The sequence below is a fragment of the Sciurus carolinensis genome, chromosome 2, assembly GCF_902686445.1.
Source record: "Sciurus carolinensis chromosome 2, mSciCar1.2, whole genome shotgun sequence".
Classification (NCBI taxonomy): Eukaryota; Metazoa; Chordata; class Mammalia; order Rodentia; family Sciuridae; genus Sciurus; species Sciurus carolinensis.
The window spans coordinates 48,080,473-48,104,330 of NC_062214.1; the positions used below are offsets into that span (position 1 = coordinate 48,080,473).

Below are 23,858 nucleotides of genomic sequence, written 5' to 3' on the forward strand. Positions count from 1 at the left end.
TCATTAAATGGGTGATCACAAAAAGTTTCTTATACCTGAAATATACTTTGAAAGTATACTTTGGCATAATGCATTAAAAACTTGCATTACTGAAATGAATGACTATGAAACAACAAAATCTCACTAGTACGTATAATCAGAATGCACCAATAAAAATATGGAAAAAAACTTGCATTATAATCTCATTTCAGAGTTTACAAGGTCAGTACATATGAGACTATTATTAGTGGCATAAGTCTTTCATTAACTATTTCATAAAATATCAGTGTTTTCTCACAGAGGTGGACCTGATTGTCATCATAGTCAATGTCAATATCTTTGCCAAAGGTAATTAATTTTTTTCTGTCCTTTTTTTTAATTGTAAACAAATGGGATACATGTTGTTTCTCTGTTTGTACATGGAGTCAAGGCATACCATTTGTGTAATCATAAATTTACATAGGGTAATGTTGTTTGATTCATTCTGTTATTTTTCCCTTCCCCCCACCCCTCCCACCCCTCTTTTCCCTCTATGCAGTCCTTCCTTCCTCCATTCTTGCCCCCCTCCTTATCCCTAACCCTAAACCTAACCCTAACCCTAACGCTAACCCCTCCGACCCCCCATTATATGTCCTCATCCGCTTATCAGCGAGATCATTTGTCCTTTAGTTTTTTGAGATTGGCTTATCTCACTTAGCATGATATTCTCCAATTTCATCCATTTGCCTGCAAATGCCATAATTTTATCATTCTTTATGGTGGAGTAATATTCCATTGTATATATATGCCACATTTTCTTTACCCATTCATCAACTGAAGGGCATCTAGGTTGGTTCCACAATCTGGCTATGGTGAATTGAGTAGCTATGAACATTGATGTGGCTGTATCTCTGTAGTAGGCTGATTTTAAGTCCTTTGGATATAGGCCGAGGAGTGGGATAGCTAGGTTAAATGGTGGTTCCATTCCAAGCTTTCTGAGGAATCTCCACTCTGCTTTCCAGAGTGGCTGCACTAATTTGCAGCCCCACCAGCAATGTATGAGTGTACCTTTTTCCCCACATCCTCGCCAACACCTATTGTTGCTTGTGTTCTTGATAATCGCCATTCTAATTGGGGTGAGATGAAATCTTAGGGTAGTTTTGATTTGCATTTCTCTTATTACTAGAGATGTTGAACATTTTTTCTTTTTTTTTTTCTGTCTTTAATGGATGCATACTAATTGTACATACTTCAGGGTACAGTGTGATGTTTCAGAATGTGTAATTATTATATCAGATTAATTGGTTATCTACATGTAACTGGGCTAGTCCAGTTATTTATTGAATCCAATATGATTCTAGATAGCCTGGCTAAGGAACTGCTTCAGAGAGCTCAAAATGCAGACTCATGGAGCTCATATGTGAGAGGGCGCTCACCCAAAAGAGGTGTCTCGCACATGGGTGCCAGGTGCAGTCAAACAACAGCAAGCACAGTACACCCAGTTGGGACCTTCACTTAGTAAACTCTCTTGGGTGTTACTGGAGGTGTCTTCAAATCTCTCATCTAACACCAAACTATTAAAAGAAAAATTTAGACAAAATAAAATTACAGATTTTATTTGAGCAAAGAATTTATGAATCAGGCAACACTCAAGCCTTCAAGAGACAGAGAAAGCTCTGCTCCTACAATATGACAATATGAGCAGTAAGTTTTTACAGGCCAAACAAGAAAGAAATGAAGTTACCCGATTGACTACAGCTAGGCATTTTTCTTATTTGAGTGTGCCGTGATGGAAGTTCAAGGTATTTGCCTTATTGGGGTATGGTGTGAGAGGAGGTCCTAGGCTTTTGTCTTATTTGGACCTGTGTCATGGGAGGTCTCTAGTCATAAAACCAATTGACTGGCTAGCTGTGATTGATTGTAGCTAGATTTTATTTTTTTATGTCAGTTACAAGAAATGCCTCCAAGCTACATTTTAGTTTATTTATGGAAGAGTTCTGGGTATAGGAGACAACATCAGGTTAAACTTACTTGCTTTAAGAGAGCACATTTTAACAACATTTTTACTAAAGAAATCTACTAAATAATAGAGAATTTTACTAAAAAAATTTTTAAGAGGTCAATGATATTGAAAATAGTTTAACTTTAGAGAAGCTGTGCTTCTCTCCAAGGAAAAAAATAATTCAATATATGCACAAGTAGATATAAGAAAAATATTCATTATATCACTCTTTATAATAACAAAAAACAGAAAAATTTAAGCAGTCAATTTTGGGGTGTTGACTATATATAAGAATGGGTTTTAAAAGCTGCAGCTTTTAGGGAAGCCCCAGCTCTGAGGGACCACAGTGCAAGGAAGTCAGACTATGGGGTTCAAAGCAACCTCTCTCCTCCCTGGAAGGCACCACCCTAGAAATTGATGGCTACAGAAGTTGAGAGACCCTGATTTTTCTATATCATCAAGCAAATTATTCTTACTTCTTCCTGTTCCAGGCATACCCTAGAAACCACTCTCAAGCCTCACCCTGATTCCCTTCAAGTTGAATTAACTTCTTTTTTAAAAAAATTTATTTGTTCTTTTTAGTTATATATGACGGTAGAATGCATTTTGACATATCATACATACATGGAGTATATCTTCCCTTTCTTGTAGTTGTACATGATGTGGAGTTACACTGGGTATGTACTTATGTACGAACATAGGAAAGTAATGTCCAATTCATTGTACTCTTTCCTATTCCCGTCCCTCTCCCTTCCCTTCATTCCCCTTTGTCTATTCCAAAGTACTTTTATCCCCTCTCCTCTTATTGTGTTAGCATATGCACATCAGAGAGACCATTTGACTTTTGTTCTTGGGGGGACTGGCTTATTTCACTTAGCACGATAGTGTTTAATTCCATCCGCTTAGTGGCAAATGCCATAATTATATTCTTCTTTATGGTTAAGTAATATTGAATTAACTTCTTACTTGTGGATTTTAGTCTATATCCAGTCCCAGGGAGGTGTTCCAAACATGGGCTATGCGTGCAACAGGGCCAGAAATACCTGCATTCCTTGGGAGCTGGTTAGAAATAAAAATTCCCTGGCTCCTCTCATACCTGCTGGGTCAGTAGTCTGGGAGGTGGGGAGGATAGAACTTGGATTTTGGGGGGATGCTGAGGATTGAACTCAGGGGCACTCCACCACTGAGTCACATCCCCAGCCCTATTTTATATTTTATTTAGAGACAAGGTCTCATCGAGTTGCTTAGAAACTCACTTTTGCTGAGACTGGCTTTAAACTCATAATCCTTCTGCTTTAGCCTCCTGAGTCACTGGGATTATAGGTGTGTGCCACTGTACCCAGCAAGAACTTGGATTTTAATTACCATTTGGGGGATTCTAGTCCCTCTGAAAGTTTGTAAGTAGCAACTGAGAAAAACTGAAGACATATTCATGGAAACAGCCTCAAGTCTTATTTGGAAACTTGGTGAATGATTTTCTAAAGCTCAGTTTATGGTCCTGTGAGTGTTTATCCTGATTAAGGAAGCTTTAGGAATTGATGTGGAAATTCCTCTTTGAATTGGGTCCCCTGGAGTTGGGAGACTAAGACTGGAATGTTCATCTGTCTCTCTCCTAGTGATGGCAGTTGACCCTCTATACCTGCAAGGTGAAAATAATCTGTTGATGTAACTCCATTTGCACTGAGCAGGCCCTGAACCCAGCCTGGGGAGGTGAAGGTGTTGAAGTGGGAGCTGCTGTGTGGTAGTGCTTGGGGACACCAGGTACAGGGCACATAGAGGAGCTCTTGGAGATTGACAGCTATGGCTCAAGGGGCAAACCAGCCACTGTGTTAATACAGTCTCACTGGAACACAGTTACTCTCATTTGTTTATGCATTATTTCTGGTTGCTCTCAAGATACAAGAGTAATGTCAGGTCATTGAGAAAGAGACCATATGGCCCATAAACACCAAAATATTTGTTGGATTTTTTTTTCCACAAAATGTGTGCCATACCCTAGTCAAATGACACAAGCATAATCTTAGTAGCCTCTGATAGGGTAGAGCACATCAAATATTAATTTTCCTTGCATCCCCTAGGGATATGTGAAACACAGGCTCCTTTTGCAAAGATGGGATGACCCTGAGAGTGTCCATCTCTGTGAGGCTCCCAGGATATGCTGTAGGGGCTCCTGGTGCTGAGACCGCCCTTGGAGAGTAAGGCTAGAGTCCCTTGGCTTCATCCACTAACCTGCTGAGGACCAGGGAAAGGTATACAAACTAGCCCCTCAAAAGTAGAGGCCACAGGTGTTGTAAGGGGACTTAGGGCTTATCTGCCTCCATTGTGCACATCAGATGCCCTGAGAGGTCACATTTTATCTCTGGTTATGTGGGTCATTGCCATGAACTCTGAGACATCTCAGATGCACCTCAGTTGTGCCACTTGTGGCTGCATTCAAGAGGTTTAGAAGGAGCAGGGGCTCCACTCTAGAGGAACAGCAGATCACCCTGTTGAGAATAACTGTATTGACCCTCATAATCACCGCCCACAAAACTGATAGAAATGCAGATATTTAATGATCTGTTCTCCATGATGGAACTGGACAAAGAAGATTTTCTTGAAGACTTTAGAATATTTTCTGAAGTGCTAGGACATAAAACCTCAGACACTTGCAAAACAAGAGATTGGAGTATCAAAGAACTGCTCAGCTACTGAAATGTCAACTTCTATGAATGATTGGTGTCCACGGAAGATGGAGCAGGCCAAGATCAGTCCTGTGGGTGGATCCAAATCAGGTGAATCATTCTGAGCAATTCTTCTTTAGCATGCTGAAACTTATTGCCAAGTGCTGGGTGCTGATTTTGAAGAGGCAGGTGAAGGTCTGAGTGAACAAAGAGGGGGCAGTGGGTGGAGTAGGCTCAGGAAGCTTGTGGTTCACGCTCTGAACATAGTATTCATTTTAACCTTGTCCTGTCCTGGGGCCAGCAGTTGTACAAAGGAGCCTTTGGCCCTTGGGCATGGCCAACCCACCTGAACCCTGGTAAGTCCTGAGCTGCATCTTGATCTGGGTCTCACTGCTGATGCAAGGGTATCTATATCAGTTCTGCTATCCCAATCGGTGACCTCTAGCAAAACCCCTAGGCTGTCCTTGTGTGATCCAAGCTCCTAAGAGCAGCAGGGGATGTTCTGACCCAGAGAGAGCAGGCTGCTCTCAGATTTAAGTTATTAGTTAAGTTATAAGATAATCCTCTGACACAGGGATCTATTAACACTATGAAGGGTGGTCACCAGAGATGGGTTTCCCCTTGCTCTTGTTTCCCAGAATAGGTACTGCAGCTCAGTGGGTATAGGGCAGGGCCTGGGACTCTTTCTTGCCTTCCAGCTCCTCAGGCTCTGGGTCAGTGTAGGAGGACCCTGAGTTCTGCACACTTAGGCAAAGGTGACATTGGAGGCACACCAGGCTCCTTCTCTTGAGGGTAGGGAGTGGAAGAATGGAGAACAGGCAAGGGACATTCTATACTCAGCTCAGGACACCAAGACCAAGATAAACGTGAGAAATATGAAGGCCATACAGGCAATAGTCAGTAGGAGCTATAATGGCATGAGTGGCCAGAGTTGGAAACTCTGTGTTCTTCAAGTTGCCTTCTGTGCTGTCTGCCTGGTGGACTCTCCACTGAGGCTCAGGAAGGGTGGCCTGATTGAGCCTGCTGCTGGCTTACTCTTCTAAGTCCCTAAGAACGGTTTGATGAGCTGCTCTTACACCCAACTCCATGCCAAGAAGCCCCCACATAGGTGAAATGAGGTAAGCTGGGACTCTGGCTTACATTGTTCAGCTTTGTGCTGTCTTGAAGTGGGCAGTCATCAATATCTTCCTCAGATTTTCCACATACAGTTCTTCCCAGTTGTAGCTTCATGGAGTAAATTGTTGAGCTGATCAACTGCAGACACAGAGGGATTAAAGTAAAGAGGCCCTTATGACTGCCCTTTAGTGGCTTGACTGTATGGTTGTGTTAGTGGAGGGAAAGACCCAAACTGTACTCCATTTAGGAGTTTCCCTGTGGGTCTGACATTTGCTCACTGGAGGTAAAATCCAGGGGAATCCTCTCTAGAAGGGGGGGGGGTGATTTTAAGAGTAAAGAACAAGTGGATCTGGTAGAGGTCTGGGGAAAATCCAGGTTGAGTCACATGCCATTAATAGGTCACCTGTCTCCAGTCCCAGAGTCCCCACTCTACAACTGTGAGACCCCAGCTTCACTCTCAGTAGGCATCTGAACTAAGATTGCATTCCCAGAGGTCAAGTTCCTAGCACTTGGCAGGATGATGACTCCCCAAGTATTTGATGGGTGATCTTGGCCCTGAGGGAAGGAGCCTCATGTATGACATGCAATCAATGTTTTCCCCTTGAGCTAGAGGAAGAAAAATGGCAGTCACCATTGCACCTACCACCTACCACCATGCATGAGAACACACTGGCAGAACCCTGCCAACATCTACTCCTATTACAAAGTCCACCCTGAAATTCTCCTTCCACTTCTTCCCACTCCATTCCACCTCATTCCATTCCATATCCTCCCACCCCATTCATCCATTCTTCCAACCCACCAAACTGACCCTGCAACTGCCAGGCCAGAGATTGACAGGTCAGATGCCATTCTGGGAGTTTGAGACATTAGATCAACCAGGACACCGTATATGAATGGCCATAGAGGCTTCAGGTCTCTTTGGGGTTGGGGTCCCTCTGCCCTTATAAGTTGTCAGTGCTAAGGGAGGAAGAGTGATGCCAACCCTCTCCCCAAACTAGAAGTGTTCCATCAGGAGATGAACATTGCATTCCTGATGAGATATAGTGACTCCATCAAAAAGAAAACATTTTAGGATTTAAAAGAATGGACAAAGGAAGAATCTTTGATTATGTCATGTGCTATACAGAGACACACTCAGGAGCCCAGAGTAGAGTAAAATCAGCAGAGGAGCTGGAGCCCATGGTGGATCTCAGGTCTGATTGCTCCTTGAATCATCAGTGCCTCCCCCTGACCCCCAGCATGCTCTCTTCTCTGTCTCTCCCTCCTGTCATGAACCTCTGTTTGTCTATGTGTGTTTCTCTCTCTGTGTTTTCTAATTGTCTGTTTTATTTTATATCCTTGAAATATTTCTCAATGTATCTCCACAATCATTTTCTCTTCTTTAACTGGTAGCTTCATCACATAAGTGGTTTTTATTTCAAACTCATTATTCAGTTAAACAATGTTAACAAAGTTAAATCTCCATCTTGCATGTGAGTGGACACTGACCTAATTTAATTTCTAAGTTAAACTTTGTCTAAAACTTTTTTTTTGTGGTGCTGGGGATTGAACCCAGTGCCTTGTGCAGGCTAGACAATCACTCTACCAACTGAGCTATATCCCCAGTCCTAGCTTTTGTTTTACTGGAGTATGAACAACAAATGTTTAGCCAAGACTCACTGACAATACTTTCTCTCACCCCTCCCAAATGGCAGGTGCAGAGAAGGCAGTAGAGCAGGTGGTCACTCACCTTCTTACTCTGGGAACTTAGGACACGTACCAGCTTGTAGGCATACTGGTTCTCACTCTGCTGGTTGAATTCCTGTAAGGCAAACTCCACTGCAGGGGAGAACTTGGGATCACTGACTTGCAGTTTGTAAATGTCCAAATCCGTTTCTGAACACCAGGCCTGAGTCACCAGGGGCTGGAAGCCTAAGAGAAGCAGCAGCAAGGCCCAGGGAAGAATCTTCCTGCCAAGTGGACACAACATGGTTCAGGCACTAGAAAGCCCCTGCCTTTGCCCTTCTTAGCTCTTACTCTTCTGGGTCCAGCCCTTAAATTCATCTGTTTGGCCCTCCCTCTGGGCATCCTCTTTGCCATTACACCTTCCCACAAGTAGCCTCACCTCCCTCGGTGAAAACTAATTTACCTCCTGTCCAGAAAAGAGGGACAGGACCTAGGCAGGAGGTACGGAAGAGGAAAAGCAAGAGGACAAAGGATCCCCTGACTTGAGTCCTAGTCACACCTGCTTCCTGATGCCTCAGTGGGAAAGAGAAACCTTATTAGAATATTCCTGAATCAGATGCTGAAAACAAGGACACAAACTCAAGAGGTGTTAGTGGACACACCAGTATACAGAGATAATGAGGCAAGAAGGGACAGATAAAAGAGATGTGTGGGATGAGTAAGCATTGTAGATAAAGAGAAGTACAGTTGATCAGAGATAATGTGTGTTCATATAAGAGCCACAGGAGGTCTGTGTCTTGCCACCTCACTTGTCCCCAGAATGTCTGAGCTCCACTCTGTCCCACCTTTCCTTCTTCCCCAAATTCTGGAACAGACAAGGTCACTGGCCTCTGGAGGCCGTGTCAGTCTTGGAGTGTGCGGAGCTCTCCTGAACTGCTTCATCTTCCTGACCCAGCTTCTCAGCCCAGGGTTGAACCACCACTGCTGTGCCTGGAATCCTGGATGATTACATAAATATCGCCCCTCCAGAGGAATTCAGAGGAGGGGTGGTCATTTTCATTAGAGTAGTGGGAATAAAGAGGGAGATGGAAACAGAGAAGGCAACCCAAAGACTAACGATGGCTGAGAGGTGTCTATTTGGTGGTCGTTGGTGCCCTCTTGTGGCCATATTGATCACAGCTCCTTGGAAACTGAAGTCTGGGCTCTGGAAAGAGACCTTTAAAGCCTCCCACTCTGGCAGCAAATGGGGTTCTGACAAGTCTGAATAACATACTTTTTCTAGGCAAGAATTAAGTCTTGTGCCCATGAAGTATTCTTTCAACATCTATCTGCAGTTATTTGCAAATTTCCAAGGGAACCAGAATCTCTTGAAGGCTGTTAAAATCCAAGTTCTTGTCTCCAGTATTCTGACCCAGGAGGTCTATCAGGACCAGGAATTTGCATCTCTCAACTGCTTCTAGGGTATGGTGATGTGATTGGTCCTTGGCCACACTGTGATTCGTCCAGGTTCAGAATACATCCCTGCGGGGAGAATTTAAACCAAACCACAAGTCAGAAATAACTCAACTTGAGGGGAATGGAGGAAGGGGAAGGGGCACACAGGATCAGGAAAAGAGAAAGAGCACATTGTCTGGTGACAGAGGGAAAGGAGAGCTTCTAGACTCATGGCATCAGTCAATAGGACGAGGCCTCTGGAGAGGAGAGGTTGCTCTGTACCTGATAGTGTCGCCTCCTGCGTGGTAGTCCCTCAGGGCTGGGTACTGAAGCTGCAGCACTCAAGACCTGGTGAAGCCAAGCCCTGGTCCCAGAGCAGCAGAGCAGTGCAGACCTGAGGTACAGCAAGCCAGGGCCAAGGTGAGCCAGGGCACATGACCTGTTGCACTGTGGCAGCCTGACCTGGGTCTGGTGCAGTCACCCACTCCACAGAGTGCTGCAGCCTCAACCCTGAGCATCTATGATCTGACTCAAACTCCCACTACCCAACCAGTGGGAAAACGAAAATGGGTCAGGTCTGGATGGAATTTCAGGGATAACCAATAGTGTTGGTAATTTTCCAAACCCTGATTAGTATAAATTTGGCCAGACAGTGTTGACCCAGGTGCTATAGAGATCCCTACACTAGCCACGCTCAGGCGGTGACCCCTTTGGGGGTCCCCTCTGTCCCTGGTTCCTATTCTTCACACCTGAATAAATCCTACTCATTTCACTCTGCATTTCATTGTCCCATGAATTTCATTCTTTGGATTTGTGATACAAGAACCCAGAATGAAGTTAGCAGTGAGCTGCTGGAGTCTACATAGCCCATTCTTTAGAGCTGTGACACTGAGAACTGTAGCAGGTCACTTGAAGAGGTCTGCAGTTTACACAGACCCCAGCCACCAACATAAGCAGAGAATCAGGTTTAATCTCAAAACTCTGGTTTCACAAGGCCTGCACCTTCAGGACTCCCAGCCCTGCTACATGTGCTCTTCCCCTGACCTCATATGCCCTCAATTGTTGTACCCCAGTGTGAACAGAGTGGTCCCTGTTGCAGGGAGTTGGCTTCCTCTGTCTCATCTTCCACATGTCTTTTGATTGTTCCTTCCAGAGCACATTTCCACACCCACTGTTCCACAATTTCCCAGGGGTCAATTTCATCCAGGCAGGGTGATGACAGGTTGGAATGTGTCATTTGCAATGAATAAGATATTCAATGTGATCATTTGAAGAATGTAGCCAGACGTGCAAGAAAACATCACCCAAAGAGATCGCATCTTTTTTTTTTTTTTCCCTGATGGCTTTAAGATCACTAAAACTGCAGCCAAAGTATAAGTGGAGTGGTTTCTTAGTTGGAGAATGATGGTGTAAGTTGAGCAGTGGGAAGGGGGAAATGTGGAAATATCTTTTGGGTTTTCTGGAGAAATGGGCTATGGAGTTCTAAGAGAACTAGAATTCTTTTTTTTTCTTCAATGTTCTTTTTTTTTTTTTGATTGTTTGTTCTATTTAGTTATACATGACAGCAGAATGTATTTTGATTCACCGTACACAAATGGGGTACAACTTTTCATTTCTCTGGTTGTACACAATGTAGAGTCACACCATTCCTGTAATCACACATGTACATAGGGTAATGATGTTTGTTTCATTCCAACATCTTTCCTTCCCCTTGCCCCTTCTCCTCCACTCATTTCCCTCTACACAATCCAACACTCCTCTATTCTTCCCTTATCCCACCTCCCCCGTTATATATCAGCATTAACTTATTAGAGAAAACATTTGGTCTCCTTTTTTTGGGATTGGCTTATTTCACTTAGCATGATATTCTCCAACTCTATCCATTTGCCTGCAAATGCCATAATTTTATTTTTCTTATGACTGAGTAATATTCCATTGTACATATATACCACAGTTTCTCTATCCATTCATCTATTGAAGGGCATCTAGGTTGGTTCCACAATCTAACCATTGTGAATTGAGCTGCTGTAAACTTGATGAGGCTGTGTCACTGTAGTATGCTGATTTTAAGTCCTTTGGGTATAAACCAAGGAGTGGGATAGCTGGGTCAAATGGTGGTTCCATTCCAAGTTTTCTGAGGAATCTCCATACTGCTTCCCAGAGTGGCTGCACCAATTAGCAATCCCACCAGCAATATATGAGTGTACCATTCCTCCACATCCTTGCCAACACCTATTGCTGCTTGCGTTCTTGATAATAGCCATTCTAATTGGAGTGAGATGAAATCTTAGAGTGGTTTTAATCTGCATTTCTCTAATTACTAGAGATGTTGAACACTTTTTCATATATTTGTTGATCAATTGTATATCTTCTTCTGTGGAGTATCTACTCATTTCCTTAGCCCGTTTATTGATTGGGTTATTTGTATTTTTGGTGTTAAGTTTTTTGAGTTCCTTATAAATTCTAGAGGTTAGTGCTTTATCTGGAGTGTGTGTGGTAAAGATTTTCTCCCACTCTGTAGGCTCTCTCTTCACATTGTTGATTGTTTCCTTTGCTGAAAAGAAGCTTTTAGTTTGAATCCATTCCATTTATTGATTCTTGTTTTTATTTTTTGCTCTTTGGGAGTCTTTTTAAGAAAGTCTTGTCCTAAGTCAATATGATGAAAAATTGAGCCTACTTTTTCTACTATTTGGTGCAGGGTCTCTGGTCTAATTCCTAGGTACCTGATCCATTTTGAGTTGAGTTTTTTTGCAGGGTGAGAGATAGGAGTCTAGTATCATTTTGCTGCATGTGGATTTCCAGTTTTCCCAGCACCATTTGTTGAAGAGGCTATCTTTTCCCCATTGTATGTTTTTTGGCACTTTGTCTACTATGAGATAAAGTGTATTTATGTGAGTTTGTCTCTGTGCTTTCTAATCTGTACCATTCGTCTATGATACCATGCCATTTTTGTTACTATTGCTCTGTATTATAGTTCTGGTAATGTGATACCTCCTGCTTCATTCTTCCTGCTCAAGATTGCTTTGGCTATTCTGGGTGTCTTATTTTTCCAAGTGAATTTCTTGATTGCTTTCTCTATTTCTATGAGATATGTCATTGGGATTTTAATTGGAATTGCATTAAATGTGTATAATGCTTTTGGTAGTATGGTCATTTGACAGTATTAATTCTGCCTATCCAAGAACATGGGAGATCTTTCTATCTTCTAAGGTTTTCTTGTATTTCTTTCTTTAGTGTTCTGTAGTTCTCATTGTAGAGGTCTTTCGCTTCTTTTGTTAGATTGATTTCCAAGTGAATTTCATTATTGTTGATTTTATATCCTGCTACTTTATTGAATTCATTTATTAGTTCTAGAAGTTTTGGATCCTCTAAATATAGGATCATGTTGTCAGCAAATAGTGATATTTGAGTTCTTGTTTTCCTAATTTCATTAATTTCTTCAGTCTGTCTAATTGCTCTGGCAAGAGTTTCAAGGATTATGTTGACTAGAAGTGGTGAAAGAGGGCGTCCCTGCCTTGTTCTAATTTTTAGAGGGAATGCTTTCAATTTTTCTCTGTTTAGAATGATGCTGGTCATGGGCTTAGTATAGACAGTCTTTACAATGTTGAGGTATTTTCCTACTATCCCTGTTTTTTCTAGTGTTTTGAGCATGAGGGGTGCTCTATTTTACCAAATGCTTTTTCTGCATCTATTGAAATGATCATATGATACTTAACCTTAAGTCTATTGATGTGATGAATCACATTTATTGATTTCTGGATGTTGAACCAAACTTGCATCCCTGGGATGGACCCCACTTAATCATGATGCACTATCTTTTTAATGTTTTTATATGTGATGTGCTAGAATTTTGTTAAAGAAATTTTGCATCTATGTTCATCAGGGATATTGGTCTGAGTTTTCTTTCCTTGATGTGTTTTTGTCTGGTTTTGGTATCAGGATGATACTAGCTTCATGGCATGAGTTTGAAAGTGTTCACTCCTTTTCTATTTCATGGAATACTTTAAAGAGTATTAGTATTAGTTATTCTTTGAAGGTCTTGTAGATCTTGGCTGAGAATCCATCTGGTTCCAGCCTTTTCTTGGTTGGTAGGCTTTTGAAGACTGAGAACTAAAATTCTGACACACCTGGATATATTGTGAGTGTCCTGACAGAGGCCAGCCACACCTGTGGAGAAAACTCACAAGTTGCCAAGTAAGGGTCTGGCAAGCACAGGATTTTCCTGCAAACTGTTGGTGGGGTCCCTGCTCTGAGCGCAGATGCACATGCCGCCCAAGAAGGTGACCATATGTGCTCTCATGCCAAGTATGGCTCAGACCCTTGTGCACCAGATCCGTCCTCACTGTACAGACAAGGAGGGGATGTGGGCCACCTTACCCAAACTGAAATGATGGCCCTTACAAGTGTGTCTATACTCTTGTTGCATCCCTTGCAGTCTTGGAAGGTCTACCCTTTAGAAGGGAGAGAGATCAGTATCCCAAGAGATAAGCCAAGTAAAGAACAGTGACTGTGATCTCTAGACTTTTAGAACTTTGAGGAGAGGGACAAAAACATTGCAGAAGGCCTGGGGTGCCTTGCCTGTAAGCTGTCAGCAGGCTGTCACTGTTCTCTGCCTGACTGTCCCCTCATCTGGAATCTGGATGCCTTATCTTGTCTCCATAGACTCTTATTCATCCTTTAATACTCATGTCAAATGTTTCCTGTTTTCAAAGCTCCTCTGACTCTCTTTGAGTCACTCTCTTATATCATAAGTCACTAATACTGGGCAGGTGTTAAACTGTCCTTCTGGGGTAGGGATTTCTGAGGTGCTCATCTTTGTGTTGCTGGTACTAAGCACCCCAGATGGGTCTCATAAGAAGATCTCAGTGACAGGGGATAGACAGACATGAGTGGTGGGAACATGAGGTTAAGGGAAGAATTCTATAAAATAGGCCCACTATGTTGACCCCCACACACTTTTCACTTTTAAAAAGCAATTTACCTGCAACCCTGCCTGGCTTAAGTGGACGGGATATGTGTTACATTCCTCAGCAAACCACTTATTATCTGCAGGAGAAATGCAGTCCCAAAAACGAGGATAAAAGAACACAAGTTACCCCAAAAGGAGGGACTTTTGTGACCCCTACACAGACCAGATCCCAAAACTCAGGCGGGTACAAATAATTCCCCCTAACCACAAAATCTGTAAAGAAAAGATTCCAATTAGAACTAGTCAGCATGGGCCAAAGTGACCTTGAGCTGTCATGGCAGTGGAAACTTGAAAGTCTAATGTCATCCTCCTGTCAGTCAAAAGTCAAGAGGTGGACCTGAGTGGGACTCTCTAGAAACTTCCCTAGGGACTCCCCCCGCCATAAAACTGGAGGGCAAGAGAGGCACACAGTCCCCCATCTCTCTGAGAGGACCCACTCTCCCCCTTGAGAGTGCTCCCATTTTCCCTTTCTCAGCCCTTCGAATTAACTCATGACTGTTTCTCTGAGTCTGAAATCTCTCTGACTTGATATGAAGAATTGGGGTTTGAAGAGGGGGACTTCACAGTGCCTCAGTTTCTCAGAAGGCTCCTGCCCTGTAACTACTCACTAAAATGGGCCTGATTCCCTGGAAACAAACTTTCGCTATTTCTGAAAGAATTGAGAACAGAGAAGGTCAGCAAAGACCAAATCACCAGTCTTTATCTGTGAAGATGAAAGTGAGGTGCAGGCACCAGGGCGCCATCCAAGTCAGCTGCCTGTGTTCAGGCTGCATGATACTCTCCTGGGCTCTCCTACTCACGGCTTGGTCTCTTGTCTGGGGTCTGGCCCCTGTCCTCACTGTCCGCCTTCCTCAGCCACCTCCTCTGATGGTCCTGCTCTGTCTTGTCCTCTTCTTGCTCCACGCCTGCCCTGGTTCCTAGATCATCTGACTGACCTCCAGGCCACTTCCATCTACCTACTGCGTGACATTCCCTTGTGGCATGCCCCCCGTTACGCCTCCCCTCGTCAGGTCCCTCAGGTGTTCCATGTGTTGGAGAGTGGAGGGTGCCGAGAGTCCATGAGATCAAAGACGAAAACACTGGCAGGATTCAGACCAGGAGGCACTGTCATGATAGACTCAAAGAAATAAGAGACAGAAGCTGCTGTGGGATTCCAGGGATTCCAGGGTCACTCTGCCCCCTCCTTGGCCCTCCCATAGTTCTTAGCTGGTTTCATTTAAGTTTGATGATTTAAGGGATGGATCTCACATAGACTTGCAGCATATTTAAAATAAAGAAGGGCAACAATTGGATCTAACAATGGAAAATGAAAAGTCGAATTAAGAACATTTTCATAAAACATATGAGCCCTCAATCAGGGAGGACTTGCTACTTTTGTAGATCTAAAGCCACAGGGGCCATTCCCATAGTCCCTACCTTTCCCTCAGGGCTGGATTCTGAGTGCTGCCTGGTACCAGGGCTCTGTGCTGCTCCAACCCTGACTTCTAAGGTTTTTTCTTGGGAGATTCTTTCTTTCCATGTGACTTGAGTTGACTTTCCCACCTCTTTCCATGTTTGTTTACACAAAAACCAAGCCTTTCATTGGTCTGCATGTTGGCAAAGTGAATTTGAGGATGGAAACAAGGAGAGAGAAAAACCATGTTCTATGTTTAAATTTATTAAATTTATCCTATTCATGTTAGAAGTGTATTTGCTGCTGCAATTTCCATTAAAATATTTTTTCCTCCCTTCTGAAATCCTCAAACTCCCTTGTCTTTGCCTAACACAGGATCTAATTCACTGACATACTAAACTTTGAGCACCCGCTTGGATGGATTTTTTTCCTATCACTGATCATTGTTATTTTTTCTGGACACTTCAGTTACAAAAAGAAAAATGAAAGAAAGAAAGAAAAAAAATTAAAGAACTTTAAAACACTTTAAATAAATAAAAAGCACAAAAATGTTATTGAACCACTTTTATTAGGCAAAATGTAGGCTGCAGTATTGAAATATAATTGAATAGCCAGACAACTGGGGTTTAAGCCCCTGTCTCTCTTAGGACACTGATCATAACATCCAAGTTCATTCTGATCAGGTACTTACTCTCCTAAGCTCTCTACATGCATAGACATATTGCAGCTTCACATGTAGATAATCAACCAAAACGATGGGTGAAGAACCCCTAATCTGAAAATTCAAAATCTGAAATGTTGCAAAATCTGAAAGCTATTAAGTACTGATGTGATGCCAAAAGTGGAAGATTCTACCTCTGACCCCTTGTGAGGGCTCACAGTAACACAGGTGCTCTAATTATATTATAAAAAAATGACCTTCAGGCACTGTGCCCAAGGAATGTATGAAACATAAGTGAATTTCATATTTAGACTTAAACCTTTTAGGCAAGATATCTCAAAATTCAAATTTCATATTCCAAAATCCAAAATTTTTCTGACCCTAAGCATTTCAGATGAGATATCTTCAAGTAGTATGTTACTAAGTTTTATGCTTTTAAAATTTTACATAAATAATGATCATACTGTATTATAGCTTGATGTTTTTCTCAAACCATCATTGTGAGAGTTATTGTGTAGATATAGTTCTTTCATTTTCACTGTTTTGCTCTATTCATTAGAACCTTGTTCTAGAAAGCCAATTAATTAACCATTCCCTTCTGAGTTGATTCTGTTACAGGGCTGGGGCTTTTGATGAACTGAGGCAGTGTAAAGACTCCCTTCAAATCCCGATTCTTATGATCAAGTCAGAAAGATTTCAGACATGTTGCTTAGAATAACAGGTATAAGTTTATTAGAAGGGATGGAAAAGGGGAAAGGGGACACTCTCAACAGAGAGAGTGGGTCCTCTCAGAGAGGAGAGAGACAGCTTGCCTCTCCTGCCCTGCAGTTTTATGGGCGTCGGGGCGGCTGTTCCAGGGAAGTTTCCAGAGAATACCATCCAGATCCAACTTTTGACTTTTGACAGCAGGAAAACATCAGACTTTTGAGTCCCAATTGTGCATGACAACTTTAAGTCACTTTGGTACATGCTGACCAGTTCTAATTGTAACCTGTTCTTCCCAGATTTTATGGCTAGGGGGAATTATCCTTATCTCTCTGAGTTCTGGAATCTGGTCTGTGTAAGGGTCACAAAAGTCCTCCCTGCTTTTGTGTAACTTATGTTCTTTCTTATTTGAATTTTGGGGTAGTTGAGAAATGTAACTTATCCTGGGATTTAAACCAGGCAGAGTGGCAGGTAAATTGCTATTAAAAAATAAAAAGAGAGAGAGAGAGAGAGAGAGAGAGAGAGAAAGCATTTGGGAGTCAGCAAGGTAAGCCCATTATATAGAATTATTCTCTTAACTTCATGTTCCCACTATTCATGTCTTTTGCCTGTCAATCCTATACTTATTGAATTCTATCCTTTTTAAATTGAGTGCAATGAACATTTCATTTGGCTCCCGTGCACATACATATGAAAGTTTCTCTAGGACATGCCCAGAAATGAATAAAGTTGCTTAGATGTGGTAGAGTCCCTTATTTAGCTTTATTATTAGGAATCACTATATTAATGATCTTTTTTTTTTACTTTACAGATTTTAAAAATAAACAGTTCAATATGTTAGTATTGTTTTGCGTTTGTGCTTCTCTTGTATTTCATTTTCAAAATCCTTTCATATGTTCTCTCATATTTTCTTTTAAACATGTTATTTTCTTTAGCTTTTAATATTTACATGTGATCAAGTTGAAGTCTGAGTGTGCATGTTGTGTGAGGTAAGGGTCTGCAGATAGGTGTGTGTTAATTCTCCACACCACCCCTTGGAAATGCTGATATACATTGGATATACTGGCTTTTCCAGCACTGTTTATAGAGCAGTTCTTTTTTTTTTTTTTTTTTTTTACTGTTTGATTCTGTTGTGGTTTAAATATGGTTTGTCCCCTCTGCACCTCAAGTTGAACTATAATTCTCATTTTGAGATATTAAGAGGTGGGACCTGCACAACTTTTAATATTTGCTTAGGGTTTTGCCCTTGTGAACAGATTAATCCATTCATGTGATTAATGAGTCAATGGGTTATCTTGACAGTGGTTCTGCTATAAAAGTCACTGTGGCTAAGTCTTCCAGGCATTTCCTGTCACTCACCCTGTATTGCCCTATGCTACCTGGGATTCTGCCAGGAAGAAAGCCATCTTCAGATGCGGCCTCTCAACCTTGGATAAGAACTATGAGCTAAAATTAACCTTTTCTTTATAACCTACCCAGGCTGTGGTGTGGTGTTGTTAGCAATAGAAAATGAAAAAAAAAATCCAACAGCATTTCTGTAATATGCCAGTTTCTCGAAAATATGTTGATTGCTTGGCTGGCAGGATGAAAGAGGAAAGGGATGGGGTAAGAAGGTTATCATTAGACCTTGGTCGGGAAGGGGAGAAAAATTCCCAGACACAACACTGGCTTAACCATATTTCCTGGACCCTACCTGCCAGGTGAGTCTCCTTCCTGGTGCCAGCCCCTGGCTCTTGGCTGTACCCTTCTGTCATTGAGTCTCTGTGCTCTGTATTAAGGTCCTCTCTTCAACGTGTATGGTTTAAGCTTGGGTCTTAGCTTTAAGGAAGTGCTTCATGTATTGGTCATTATAATTGATGCTATTGTTACTACCTTAAGCCCCAAACCCTGCAAGTTCTACCTCATTCCTTCATTATTTGGAAACACAAGAGTTGGTCTGTTTCTGTTGCTATAACAAAATATCTGGTGTTGGGTAAGCGATAAAGCAGAGGTATACTGAGCTAACCATTCTGGAGGTGCAAGGACATGGCACCAGCATTCTGCTTAGCTTTTAGTGAAGACCTCATGGCAGCAAGTCAGTGAATTCTTAAGGAAGAATAATCACACAGTGAGGCAGAGACAGAAAGGAGGTTACCTCTACTATAACAACCCACTGTCATGGTAACTAATCCAGTTCAGCAAGATCTAACTCATTCTCACTGGAACTAAATAAACCCCTTCATGAAGATGAGGCCCCCATAACCTAACTAGCTCTTAAAGCTCTCACCATCGCTCAACATTGTCACTTTGGGGATCAAGCCTCAAATTTTGTTTTGTTTTTTTTTTTTTGAACATAATATGTCAAACTATAGCACATACATTTGTTTTTTCAAAATATTCTGGTTTTAAACTTCAAGTATCCCATCTTGGTGGAAAGTTGAAATCAGCTTTTGTTTTCTTTTTTGGTACTGGAATTTAACCCAGGGACACTTAACCACTAAGTCACACCCACGGCCCTTCTTAATTTTTTATTTTGAGACATGATCTTGCTAAGTTGCTGAGTCTGGCTTTGAACCTGTGTTCCTCCTGCCTCAGCCTCCTGAGCCACTGGGATTATAGGTGTGTGCCACAGCACCTGGCAAAATTACCTTTTTGAGTTGAAACAGACCCAGCATTTGCTCTGGAGAGTAAAAGGAAACACTGGGGTGCTCATCATGGAGTGAACAGGGAGTGTAGAACTGGGAATGGGTGGGCAAGGCATCTTGGTTGATTGTGAAAAAAAATTCCATCATTGGATCCATTTATAGAGGATGGAGTTGTTACATGATTTGTATGGCCAATATATACAGTTATAGTTTATAGAACACAAAGGAGACAAGGCAGGGGTTGAGGGTCTTTGGAGTTGGACATATTGGAGTTCTGGTCTGATTTGTACCTTTTGCTAGTTGCAGTACCCAGGGCACAATTTTACTTTATGTGAACTTCTGTTCCTACAGTCATAAAATTAGAATGATTTGGTAATCCCTCAAGGAGCTGTTATGAAATGGATGAAGTGTGGAGTGTGAGGCACTGACAGAATGTCCAGCAGAACCAGGTGTCTGTGGTGTTTGTTATTCCATTGATTATTGAGAAAGTGCCCCTGATGTGTTGTGTTTAGCTGTAACATCAGCTAAGGAGTACTCCCAATATTTGAGATGCTGGACGGGGCTGTAGGGGTGTAAAGGGAAGTTGGAGGAGCAAAGGTTTCTATGGCTTAGTCGCCATTCCTGTGGATGATATAGACCCAGGTCAGAAAATTGCACATTGTCATTAGGTTTTAAGTTTAGACTTTTGGTCTGATTAAGTTGAGATCAGGGCTCAAGAAAACTCATTCTGGATAATTAAATAGGATGGCTGTCTTTGAAAGATGCTGTGTTAGTCAGCTTAAAGAGGAAAGGTGTATTTTGGCTCATGGTTTCAGTGCATGGTCACTTGGCCATCTTACTTTTAGGCCTGTAGTAAGGCAGAATATCCTAGTGGGGAATGCATGATAGAGCAAAGCTGCTGTCCTGGTGACCAGGAAGAAAGAGAGGGACAGAGAGAGGAAGTGAGAGAGGAGGGTTCACAGTCCTAAAGTCCCCTGCAAGGGCACACCCCCAGTGATCTCACTTACTTCCACTGGGCCCCACTTCCTAGGCTTCTACCATATCCAAATAGTGTCAGAAGCCTAGCAGGCTCTGACAATCTTACTTACTTTTCTGAGTTTTGAATTCAAAGTATTTAGGGGCTCGGGGTGTTTTGCAGTGGTAGAATGCTTGCCTGGCATATGCAAGGCCCTGGGTTTCATCCCCAGCATCACACATGTGTGTACACACACACACACACACACGAACTGTTGAGAAACTTGGACTAAAATTTTGCATGCTGGCCTTGTAGCTGTGAAACCCTAGCACATTCTGGTCTTGCTAAGCTCCCTCCTCTCCTTGATGCCATGGTTTTATGTCAAGTTTAAGTGGGAAAATGTGGGCAGTGATGCTGGGTGAGACTTTTCACAGTACCATGTGACTGCTGGCTAATGAAATACCCACCATCCCCTGTATCCACTCTAAAAATAGCCTCTGGATTCTTTTTCTTCCTTGAGAGCAAGTATTTTATAGCAAAATAAGTCACAAACATCAGATGAGACCCTCAACATCCTCTGTTCCAAGGCTCCCTGCATTTCACAATGGCGTTTTGTTACTAGGAGCCCCTTCTGGAGGGTGTTTGGAGATTTTCCTGCTTGGACCACTTTATGCACACTGTGCATGATGTGCTTAATACTCCTCATTTTGACAGTTTTGGGCAATGTTTACTGCTCCTTTCAAAACGTCCTCTTTAGGCTTGGCCAATTTGACAAATGTGTTCTTTTTGCCTTCTTTAATGCTTGCCTGGGCCTGGACAACGACTGCTTTCTCCTTAAAATTATTCCATTCAGAGTCCTTTGGGATCTCTTGAAGCAGTTTCCATTCACTCAGCCAAATTTCCACTTCCTCAATTAGTGTTATTTAGAGACCAACCTCAAATGTCCAACAGTGGCACTTGTTTTGGAAATGTCAAACAGTAAACCAACGTGGAGATCATACTTCCTTTTGGGGGACAAAACACCAATTCTGTGTATTTCCACCTTCTTCACTTTTCCGGTCACTCAGCTCTTCTTGACCAAGTTAACATATTTTTTTAAAGCCTCATCACAGTCTGTGTAAATTCAGGTTGAGTAATTAGATTTGGAACATGTCACACACAGTGGTTCCAGTTAAGAGACAATTTATACAAGTATAAAAATATAAATATCAAACACTGGAAGTAGGGTTATGCCCAAACAGGTCAATCACTATCTTTCATATCAGAGTTGGATAGTTATGGTCTAAAATTAGCAAATATATTCATAGTGATGTAGGCCTAGGATCTAGACCAGTCGTAAGGAAAGATAGCACTGAACTGAAACATTGAACCTGTCTCCTGGGACTTGGAGCAGAGACTTGGAGCAGGTGGAGACTTTGCTTTTCATGCTCAGCTCGTCTGCACTTTCTATCATGTGTAGCTATTTCTTTGACAAAAATAAAATAGTCAGTCTCAGCTTTTGTGCATCTTCTTGGAAAAAAAAATAAAAACAAAAAACCAATTGGGTCCAACAGGGTAATGTGAGTCCAGGGCTGGTGTAGGAGAATCCCATGAGAGGGTGACAGAGGTCTTCATCCTGCTGTGTACCCCACCTTGGGCGCACAGGTGGGGAGTGGGTGAAAGGAAAGGAAAGCTCCTGGAAAACCAAGCGACTTGTGGCACTTGTATTTAGATTTTCTGGGTTAAATGGTCTCAGATAACTATGGGAAGTGCTTCATTTGCTGGGTGTTTCAAGAGTTTAAGACAGAAGTCTTTGCAGTCAAATTCTGAGGTTGTAGAATTTGCCCCCCAGGGATTCCCAGTCCACGTGTTCTTTGTTTCAGGATATTTTTCATCAGAGTGTTCGTGTCCTCCCTTCTCATAGGATTGCAAGACCACTTTGAAAAAACTGAATTCACAGTGATGTTTACTCATCCTGGCACTTAAAAAAACACCACCACTCCCAAACAAAAACACAGAAAGGAAAAGGACTCCTTGGTAAAAACTCAGAGCACCAAATTCAGCCCTGGGATAGATGGGTGCTGATCTGTCCTTAGAGGGACACTAGAATTCTGGGTCTCTACCTGTGTTTGGGTCCTGGAAAGGGCTACCAAGGACTATTTGATCTAATCTCCTTACATAAAAGGGAGGTCACTGAGCCTCAGGACACAAAATCTCTAGCTCCAAATTGCAAGTCACTTTCAGTGAACTTTGCTCATTTTGAGTAACCATTGTAAGAAATTCTCAAATCAAGAAATTCTGCCCATCGAAACCACTTGGGGAGTTTACAAATACATATGGATTCTGAAACCCTATGTGATGGACTCAGAACCTTTAGCAGTAGGGCATGGGAATCTGGATTTTTGATAAAAATATTTTTAAATCTCCTTTCAGACAGTTTCTTTTCCTCTAGAGTTTCTTGCATCTGCCACATTCTTTTCAGTAATTACACACACAGAAGTCTCACATTATGCCAGAAATGATTTCTTAAAGAATTACGTTCATTAATTGTCACCAAGATTGGAACTGGCAGAGCCTTCTAATGGAAACTAGTAGGATTTGGGGCATGATTTCCTAATCTGCAACAGGCCCCACTCTTTTCTTGTTGGATCTTGCTAGAGTAGAGTCCAGCGGGATCTCTGAGAGGGGCAGGATCATGCTGGGCTCATCCAGAACCCTGTGTTTTAGTCAGCTTTTTTGCTGCTATGACTAAAAGATCCAAAGAGCATAATTGCAGAGGAGGAAAGGTTTATTTTAGGGCTCACAATCTTATTCCATAGAAGGCTGGCTCCATTCCCTGGGCCTTGAGATGAGGGAGAACATCATGGCAGAAGAGCATGGCAGAGGGAAGCAGCTCACATCATCAGGAAGCAGAGAAAGAATCTCCAATCTCCAGATATAAAACATATACCCCAAAGCCATGCCCCAATTCCAATCTCCTCTGGTCACATCCTACCACTTCAATTAACCCCATCAACCCAATCCTTTCTCCTCTGAACCTTCCTGCATTGTCTCACATGTGAGTTTTGGGGGACACCTCACATCCAAACCATAACACCCTGTCACTCCTCAAAAGCAGCCAAAACTTGGGAGAGACAAGGTGTGGGCAGGGCCCTGCCAGAAGAGGGCTGAGTGTGTAGTTGTGGGACTGTGAGCAGCTCCTGGAAGACCCTGGAAGATCCTTCAGACCCTATTCCCATTGGTGTATTGCCCTGTGCTAGAGATGAATTAATTGGCTCAAAGGCCAGGAGAGCTCAGAGGGACCCTAGAAACCATCTGCCCAGTGGTCTCTAAAGTGGCACCCTGCTTGCTCCATCAGATTCACCTGAAAGGGTTGTGAAAAGATTCAGGTGCTCAGGAAAATTTGTTTGTGACTACTGAGAGGATAATACCAAGAGTTTGGGTGTGTCTCAGATTAGACTTTTCAATCAACCAAAATTATAGCTTAAAAAGCCAAATGAGGACTCTACTCATTTTAACCAGTCTGTTAATGTTTTTCAACTGAGCCTCTACAATACCTAATGCCATTATCTATGTACAAGAACTGTCAGCGATTGCACACATTCCTCTCTGTTCAGTTAGCAGGCAGAAACTCTATCATCTAGTATTCAGGAATGGTTAAATTAAAGCAGAGTGGTAACTCTATGAAAGAGACTAGTATAATGTTGAAAGGACAATTGCACTAGAGATGT

General features: G+C 42.3%; 1 protein-coding gene across 1 annotated transcript; it reads right to left on the bottom strand.

Moving 5' to 3' along the window:
* Positions 1-4,739: 4,739 nt before the first annotated feature.
* On the bottom strand, positions 4,740-13,108 carry LOC124976317 (cystatin-9-like). The gene is made up of 4 exons (XM_047539258.1): positions 13,026-13,108; positions 7,472-7,691; positions 5,764-5,877; positions 4,740-4,820 (listed from the first exon to the last, which is right to left on the bottom strand). Exons 1-4 carry the CDS (start codon positions 13,106-13,108, stop codon positions 4,740-4,742), a joined length of 498 nt encoding a protein of 165 aa, XP_047395214.1.
* Positions 13,109-23,858: the final 10,750 nt, after the last annotated feature.

What these genes read in the sequence shown, in the direction of transcription:
- LOC124976317 (XM_047539258.1), bottom strand. Translation starts at nt 13,108, where the DNA reads ATGTGCATCTGCGCTCAGAGCAGGGACCCCACCAACAGTTTGCAGGAA. An exon ending in AGACCCTTACTTGGCAACTT is followed by an intron (nt 7,692 to 13,025) that starts GTGAGTTTTCTC and finishes TCCACTTGGCAG; the next exon opens with GAAGATTCTTCCCTGGGCCT. An exon ending in ACAGCACAAAGCTGAACAAT is followed by an intron (nt 4,821 to 5,763) that starts GTAAGCCAGAGT and finishes TTGTTCACTCAG; the next exon opens with ACCTTCACCTGCCTCTTCAA.